This window comes from Hipposideros armiger, unplaced genomic scaffold, assembly GCF_001890085.2.
Source record: "Hipposideros armiger isolate ML-2016 unplaced genomic scaffold, ASM189008v1 scaffold_1271, whole genome shotgun sequence".
In the NCBI taxonomy this organism is placed as follows: Eukaryota; Metazoa; Chordata; class Mammalia; order Chiroptera; family Hipposideridae; genus Hipposideros; species Hipposideros armiger.
The window spans coordinates 117,008-125,479 of NW_017732621.1; the positions used below are offsets into that span (position 1 = coordinate 117,008).

Genomic DNA, 8,472 nt, shown 5'->3' on the forward strand with positions numbered 1-8,472 from the left:
ACACAATGAAGGAGGGTTTAATGTTCCCTGGTCTTAAGAGTTTCCAGTCTCATTAAGCAGCAAGGGCAATATGGTACATTCAAAACAGAAGTCCATCTTCCCCTTTTCAGGCCTCTAGCTCCCTTCTTTGTGTCCCTGGAGCCTAAATTCCACTAGATCCTTGTTCTCGGCTGGTTGTCATCAAATAGCACAAACTGATTGTGGCCTGAGGTGGTACCTTTTCTAGGAGGGTTTCCATTTTAACCAGGGACATTTCAAGACAAAAACAAAGTGGGCTTATGTAAACAAATTTAGAAAATTGATCTATTCTTAAGAGTTCTGATTGGTTTATCTCAAACTATAGGATACAAACTGCTTTTATTCTATCCACAATCCAGTCACTCTCCTGCTTTAAAAAATACAGCTTGCTTGCTGGTCTCCATGCTGTCTATCCTAGCCCACAGGGTGTACTCCAAAATTTCTGACTTTGTATGCCAGACATTCTTGAACCTCATCTTCCTTACTTCCAACCAGAAATCCTACTTTCCAGCCTCACTTGCACTTTCCATATTTCTATAAACAGGCCAGGCCTTTTCACAACTCCCTCCTTTGCCTGTTTCCACTACCCAGTATGCCTTTCAGCCTCGCTCCTCTTGTCTTTTTGGCAACTCCCACTTTGAGACCCAGCGTAAATGTCACTTCTTCTGTGCAACTCTGACTATTCCAAAATTCCCCCAAATTTCTTTTTAAACCCATTTCCACCTTGTACTTCTGTTATAGTACTGTTAGGGAAATTAGTTTTGAACCTATCTTCCCCCACTGGCTTCTCAATGGCAGGGACCTGGTATAGTGTCTGGCATACAGCCTTTCAATACATGATTACCAAATGATCAACAGGTTGGCAAATTTAGTTTTATTTCACACTGTGTTCTCTGCCCCCTCATGCCCTCGGGTTAAATAAAAAAACTCCCAACGGAATTTACAAGGTTTATTGTTGCGCTTAACCAAATTTAGAGGTTTGTTCTTATGAGTAACCCATTTTAAAATTTGGGCTCCTGGAATATATTGGTAGAAAACACTGACTTTTGCCAATATTCTCCTAGAATTTCTTCTTTGAGACAAAGTGTATGAGCAGAGATTTGGTAAAAGAAGTGGCTTTGTTTAGTCTGTGAATTGTTGGGTTAATGACTGATGGGGTCAGAGTTGGTCCTGGGAATTGTGTTGTGTGTAAGGGGTGTTAGTTAACGTGCTGTTTCTTGGCCTTGGAATGAACCCTTAACTCTGGCAAGCCATCTTAGAATATGCTCCTGGTAAAAAGGTAAAAGCATCTGCAGCTACATTCCTGAGAAACGGATCAAAACTCAGGCCATATTCATTATTGGGTCAATGCGGTCCTTGACATAAAAGAGACAATTCATAAATAGTTCAATCAAATAAAAAGCTCCTTTTCTTGCTATCTAAGCTGTTTTTCTCTTCCTTTCCTATATTCACCTTATGACAGTCCTCCCTAGCAGCCAGCATAATGGCAAAATTATGTTTTCCTCCATTTCGGTGTACTCCCCATGCCTTGCAATGCCTCCGTATTCCTTTATCTCTTTTAAAGTTTCCATTCTCCGTTCCCTTACTTTTTAATATCTCAGTCCCTCTCTCCCGCCTCCTTTTTCCCCAGCTAGCTCACCCCGCCTCTCCCTGTCACCACCTTCCCTCCCCTTCAGACTCCTTCCCGCTCCATCTCCCGCCCCCTCCCCCCCCAGCCTCGCAGTCAGAAAGCTCCAATCAGGAGCTCCGAAGGTGTCTCGAAGGCCCGTCCCCTCCTCCCCTGTCCACTTCTCTTCCCCCCCCTTTTTCTACCCCCCCACCTTAAGTCTTGCGGACTTGGGGGGCTTCGGGGTTTGGGCGCGATGAAAAGTGTCTGCCCAGTCATTTCCGGTAAGGGCGCGGCGGCGCGAAGCTTCCTGCGGGACCCTTATGGAGCGGGGGGAGTTACCGGTGGGCCCGGGGAGGAGAGCGCCGCCAGGGAAGGGGAGCGGGAGAGAGAGGAGAGAAAGCAAGCAAGAGCTCAGAGGCATGAGCTTCTCGGGCGCCGCTTTCCTGCAGCCTCCCTGCGAGCCAGCTCCCCGCCCCCAGGCGCCTGCTGTACTTCTATTCCCCACTCCCGGGAGCAGACGCCGCCCCGCCCTCGCCGCCGCGTGACCGGAAGTGGCGCCATCTTTAGCCTCTTGTGCTATTGACAATAACAAGCCCTGGTTCTCTCCCCCCTCCCCCCTACCACGACATCTCCCCTCCCAGAGAGAGGGAGAAAAGGAGGAGGAGCTGCAGCCTCACAGACTCACTGAGTCGCTCCAGCAGAAAGGGGGGAGAGAGGCCGAAAAGCAGGAAAGGGGGACGGCTGGGCCGTTTACCTGTCTGCCTCCTCATTCGTTCTGCCCTCCCTTGTTCTGCTCACTCCTGGTGTCAGCCTATCCGCCTTCCCAAACCCTCCCATTCCCCCGGTTATTTTTTCGGTGTAGTCCCCCCTTCACTTTCCTTCTCGTCCTCTGTGTTTCTCCTCTTTTCTTTCTTCCCTTCCCCCTCTAGCATTGCCACCTTCTCTCCTACACGCACGCAGGCATATAAACGTAGGTTTTTGATGCTCCTCTGCCTGTTGACCCCGCTATTTTCATGTTTCCAACAGGTTTTTCTTCCCCTAATCCCTCAGCTGCTGCTGCTGCTCAGGAGGTCAGATCTGCCACTGATGGTAATACCAGCACCACTCCGCCCACCTCTGCCAAGAAGAGAAAGTTAAACAGCAGCAGCAACAGCAGCAGCAGCAGCAACAGTAACAGTAGTAACGAGAGAGAAGACTTTGATTCCACCTCTTCTTCCTCTTCCACTCCTCCTTTACAACCCAGGGATTCGGCATCCCCTTCAACCTCGTCTTTCTCCTGCCTAGGGGTTTCGGTGGCTGCTTCCAGCCACGTACCAATACAGAAGAAGCTGCGTTTTGAAGACACCCTGGAGTTTGTAGGGTTTGATGCGAAGATGGCTGAGGAATCCTCCTCTTCCTCCTCCTCATCTTCACCAACTGCTGCAACATCTCAGCAGCAGCAACTTAAAAATAAGAGTATATTAATCTCTTCTGTGGCTTCGGTGCATCACGCAAATGGCTTGGCCAAATCTTCTACCACCGTCTCTAGCTTTGCTAACAGCAAGCCTGGCTCTGCTAAGAAGTTAGTGATCAAGAACTTTAAAGGTAACCAAGGCCAAAATCCATAATCATCTACTAAGGATTTGACACTTGAGCGGTCACGTGCTCTATTTATGTTAATATATTAAACAGTTTAGAGGTGGCCTAATGTTTTACGCATAATCAATGAGGTGGAGGGAGGTCCTTTTTTGGGTGAAGGGTTCATTTTCCGGGGATGGTTGGTATCCTTGTGCTGAAGCATACACAGGGTGTTTCTGTGCAGAATTTTGAGGTCTGTCTCAGCCTATTGTATCTAATCTGTTATTCCTTATAACATTGACAATCGGTATGAGTGACCCGGATTTTCCAGGTGAGAAATTTGTTTTCTAAAGAGCTTTATTTATTTCAGGTGCATAGTGAGCCTTGGCACTGCTGGGATTTTTATTTTTATGCTTCAGTAGGCCACATTTCTCGAGTATTTAGAAATGCAGGTAGCAATGATGATATTTTCATGCTCAAAGAAGATTTATAGTTAGATTTGTAATCTTGGATACTATATTCTTGAAACTCTTTGTGGAAGTAATATTTGGAGAAAAATGTTTATGGTCTCTGCATTTCTTTCCAAAGGTATGGCTTGGAAGTGAAAAATATTGTGTATACACAGAAGTAGTAACTCTGTGTACCACTAGTCTAAAGATAGGAACAATTACTCCATCTATATTTTATCACTAAAATGGGTTTTAAAGTACTGACCTGCAGCTTTTCGGAAAACTTGTTCATTTTTGTGTTTGAGATATATGATTGAGAGTATTATGAATGCATTTATGCACATATAAAATTAGTAATCTAAAAAATGTTAATTCAGCTGAATTACTTTGTATCTGTTGACTGTTGCTATTTTTCTGACTTAGTTTTTCAACACCTTTAACTGGCAGATAATAGATGCTAAACTGGTTATTAAATAGAGAAGTAAATGAATGAACTAAAGTACTAGTTACCAGATAAGTGCTTATGACCAAACATCAGTATTGAGGAAATTAGATTTTCCATGTTTATGTTTTCAACATTAGTGTAGAAATCAGGAATATGCTCTTTTTTGCCCCAAGCAGAGGGATATAGTGTTGTTTATTTTTAACCTTTTCTTTTTTCTGTCACTCCTCTCCCGTTCCTAGGCTCTTTCAAGAATGTTTTAATCTTTCTGATTTAATAGTAGACCTTTCTGAAGTAAATATAAATTGTAATTGACTAATGTGTTCACTTGAAATATATCAATTTAATAGACAAGGATTTTTAAAGAGATGAGCTATGATCCTAATTTCATTTGCATCCTGGTTTCAGAGATTTTGTTTGTTTTTTTCCTCTCCCTCCTAATCTAAAAACATTATTAAGGCATTTGGATGTTTCAGTTTTAAAAAATACTCATTGCTGTTCAAGGAAATGTAAATTAAAGCCTAGATTAAGATGATCATTTTCATTCTGAAAATGCTACATAGGTTCTGGAGTTCTTTGGGTGTTTTCATTTTTTTAAATTTCACTTTGCTCATAAATGTAGTTTAAATTTAAACCTGAATTAAGAATGTTTCTCTCCATTTCTGTAGATGCTGCATAAGTGTGGAGGTCAAACAAACCTGGATTAGAATCCCAATTTTGCCACTTACTAGCTGTGGTGACCTTGGGCAAACCTTACTAAATAAATCTTCCAGCCTCAGTTTCTAGGGATAATAATATCTTGCTCAGGGCATTATTCAGAAGATTAAGATATTTATAAAGTATTTTGTACATAGTAGGTACTCAGTATTTTAAATCTCAGATACAAAATTCACCTTTACTGATTTAGATTTTACACATGATGGAATAAGATCAGGATTGCTATATTTTATCTGTCATTCTTGAATTTTTATTTTTTGAAGCAATACACTCAATAGGAGAAAATAACCTCACCTTCAGTTTTAATAGGTGAGTCAAAATGACTTAAATAGTATTATGGCATTTCAAATTTTATTCTTTATACTAAGCATAAATAGAGTGGTTACTTTAATATTTAGGTGTAATAATTATAAAGATCGCAATTTACCCTTAGAAAGCAGTAATACTATTGTATTTTATGGATCCTTCTGTTGCTATATCCTACATATTATCCTGATATCAACCTTTTGCATACTATCTAGATAAGCCTAAATTACCAGAAAACTACACAGATGAAACATGGCAGAAACTGAAAGAAGCAGTGGAAGCTATCCAGAATAGTACTTCGATAAAGTACAATTTAGAAGAACTCTATCAGGTATGTATCAATGTGGTTAACCAGATTTGGTTAGCATGATTTGAGGTGAGATGTATATGGCTTTTATTTTTAGAAATGGGTCCTTAAGTAGACTTTTGGTTCCTTTCTAATTACAATTTCTTGATTAATTTATGCACACTTTAATAAACTTTGGGTACAGTCATATTAGTATAAATTGGAATTATCTTAGACCAGTGGTTCTCAATCTGTGGGCCGCGATCCCTTTGGGGGTCGAACGACCCTTTCACAGGGATCGCCTAAGACTATCGGAAAACAAAGATATTTACATTACGATTCATAACAGTAGCAAAATTACAGTTATAGAGTAGCAACGAAAATAATTTTATGGTTGGGGGTCACCACAACTCGAGGAACTGTATTAAGGGATCGCGGCATTAGGAAGGTTGAGAACCGCTGTCTTAGACCCTTCTGATTAGGATTTACAGTTAGGAAGTACGTTGGTAAAATAGAGGTTTTACCTATAGTGCAATCTTATAGCCTGAATCCCCAAAATGATTTCTGGTGACATGTCATTCTGTTGTGAAACTTTTCATTAAGTTGTGTTACTCACCAATAGGAAAGGCTTCAAGAAATGCAGATATTCTCCATATACTTTATTCTACCTCCATTCTATTAGTAGCCTTTTGCCATTTCTTTTTATGTTCATCTTACCTCCTGGGCTGCAAGACACACCTTAGCCAAAAAATGAGCAGCAGGTTGTAGTCCAGCAACTAGGTCTGAGGTTCAGGTTTGTTTCTTTTTCTTAACAATTGCGTCTGTACTTGAAGTGTTTAAGTATACTATTAAGGGCAATTACTGATTTAAATTTCTTGCTACCAAGATATTTTGCCCTATTGTATTTTTTAAAAAGATTTTTATTGGGGAATTGGGGGAGGGGAACAGTGTTGGGGAATTGGGGAAGGGGAGCAGACAAGTTGTTGTTCTTCAATCTTCGTTTTGGAGGGTGCCAGTCGCCATCTGGCTGCCTGTTGGCAGCTCATGGCCTCTAAGCTCAAGGTGCTCAGTTCACACTCAGGTGCGGGTGGGCATAGCCACCATCGCATGTGGGAGTCGAACTGGCGGCCTTGTTGTTAAGAGCGCACGCTCTATCCATTGAGCCATCCGGGTGGCAGCTCAGCTCAAGGTGCGGAGTTCGGTCTTGGTCTTAGTTTCCGGTGTGCGTGGCCCACCCTCCAACAGGCAGTCTTGTTGTTACACCAGCTGAGCCATCCTGCCACCTGTTGGCAGCTCAGTGACAGCTCAGCTCGGGTGCAGCGTCACTGGCCCATGTGGGAATTAAACCAGTGGCCCTGTTGCTCAGAGCTCATGCTCTTAAGCCAACTCGTAACCAACTGAGCCACTCGGCCGGCCCCCTACTGTATTTTTGACACAACCAATTCAAGAAGTTACTTTTCACTATAGCGTCAGCAGTTTCGTATAAAAAATTACTTCAGAGCCCAATAGCTTGAGTTTTTGTATTGATGAGTACCTTGTAAGAAATTATGTTAGTTCAGTTTAGCAGAATTTGTGGTTTTCATCTGTTTATTTTAGTTGCGGGCATAGTATGATGATGGGCAAACCCTGGATTAGGCATCAGAAGACAGAGGTTTAAGATCTAGTTTTTGCTGCTGTTACACTTGTGATATTGGACAAGGAACTAAACCTCCCTCAGCTTCAGTTTCCTCCTCTGTAAACTAGGGGAAAGAATTCCTGCTCTATTTACTTCATGGTAAGGAAGAATCAAATAAGCTGTGAAAAGCATCTTGAAAGCACTAAGATACAGAAATACAAGTCAAAGTTTTTCATAAGCCACAATATGGCTCTTCCACTTGTAATTTGTCATTTGAGATCACCAGTTTCTGTTGCTGTGAAAATTAAATGAGTCAATGCATGCAAAACACTCAGAACAATGCCCCACACATAGTAATAATGCTATGTAATACCATAAGCATTACAATGCTGATAATATAAGCATTATAATGCTATGTAAATGTCAGGTGGTAGTAGGTAGTACCTAAGCTCTTATTTCAGGATAAACCCACCTCAGTTGGCTATGTCGGTATATTATTTACATAGATGCTGAGTTGTACATAATAAAAGTAGAGTTATGGAATTAAGAGTTGGAAGGACCTTAACTGATCTTGTGGTCCACATTCTAATTCCATAATTCTACTTTTATTATTGTACAACTCAGGGTCTTTGTATAAACTGCACATGGCAGTTTACAGAAAAGGTTCATCTTTTATTATCTCATTTAAGCATTGTAGAAACTCTCCGTGAAGTAGATAGGGTAGTGGTACGTATTATCCCCATTCTACTAATGAGGAAACTGAGTCTCAGGGAACTTAAATAATGTGCCCAGAGTCATATATTGGCAGAGGAGCAGACTGAAACTGAGATGCCCAAGTTTCTAGTTCAGTGCACTTGCCCTTCCATGCTGTCTCACTAATACACAGCACTTCAGATACCTCTGTAGTGCAATGTTTGAATCAAATAATTGTGTTGTCAGAAAAATCATGACGTATCTTTTCTATGTTTTTCATTGCAAAAATGCATCATGACTTTTCCGACAACCCAATAAGTAGTTTTACTTAAGGAGTGAAACTCTTTGTCATCAAAGAAGATGATTTTTTTATTTGTGCACATATAGGGTGTTTATTTGGATATGCTGGTGTACAGCATCTTTAGTTTCAATAATGTGTTACTTTATATATTTTATATTTATAACACATTGATTGTGGTTATTAATGAACCCTATTTACTTTACCTTCAATATTTTTCTAGAGCTTTTGGGTTCAAAAATATTTTTCCTGATAAATTGATTCTGTTAAATCCCTTTATGTTGTAAGAGCTCATAGTTTACATTTTTTGTATTTTTCCTTTTTTGTTCTTCTGAATTATTACCTGCTGTTGTTCAGGTGCATTTATTTTATTTTATTTTATTTTATTTTTTTAAAGATTTTTATTGGGGAATTGGGGGGATGGGAACAGTGCTGGGGAATTGGGGGAAGGGGAACAGACTAGTTGCTGTCGTTTTGTTCTT

General features: G+C 40.9%; 1 protein-coding gene across 4 annotated transcripts in view; it reads left to right on the forward strand.

Annotated features, from left to right (window-relative positions):
* The first annotated feature begins 1,732 nt into the window (after positions 1-1,732).
* Positions 1,733-8,472, forward strand: part of CUL4B (cullin 4B) — a 35,847-nt gene continuing 29,107 nt past the window's right edge. For 2 of the 4 annotated variants that reach the window (XM_019633281.1, XM_019633283.1), the window contains exons 1-3: positions 1,733-1,908; positions 2,654-3,211; positions 5,314-5,429. In XM_019633281.1, the coding sequence (XP_019488826.1) occupies positions 1,881-1,908; positions 2,654-3,211; positions 5,314-5,429 (702 nt within the window). In that variant the 5' untranslated portion in view covers positions 1,733-1,880. Of the gene's footprint in view, positions 1,909-2,653; positions 3,212-3,350; positions 3,516-5,313; positions 5,430-8,472 lie in introns of those variants that run through there. The other 2 variants (XM_019633282.1, XM_019633284.1) reach the window with 2 other exon arrangements.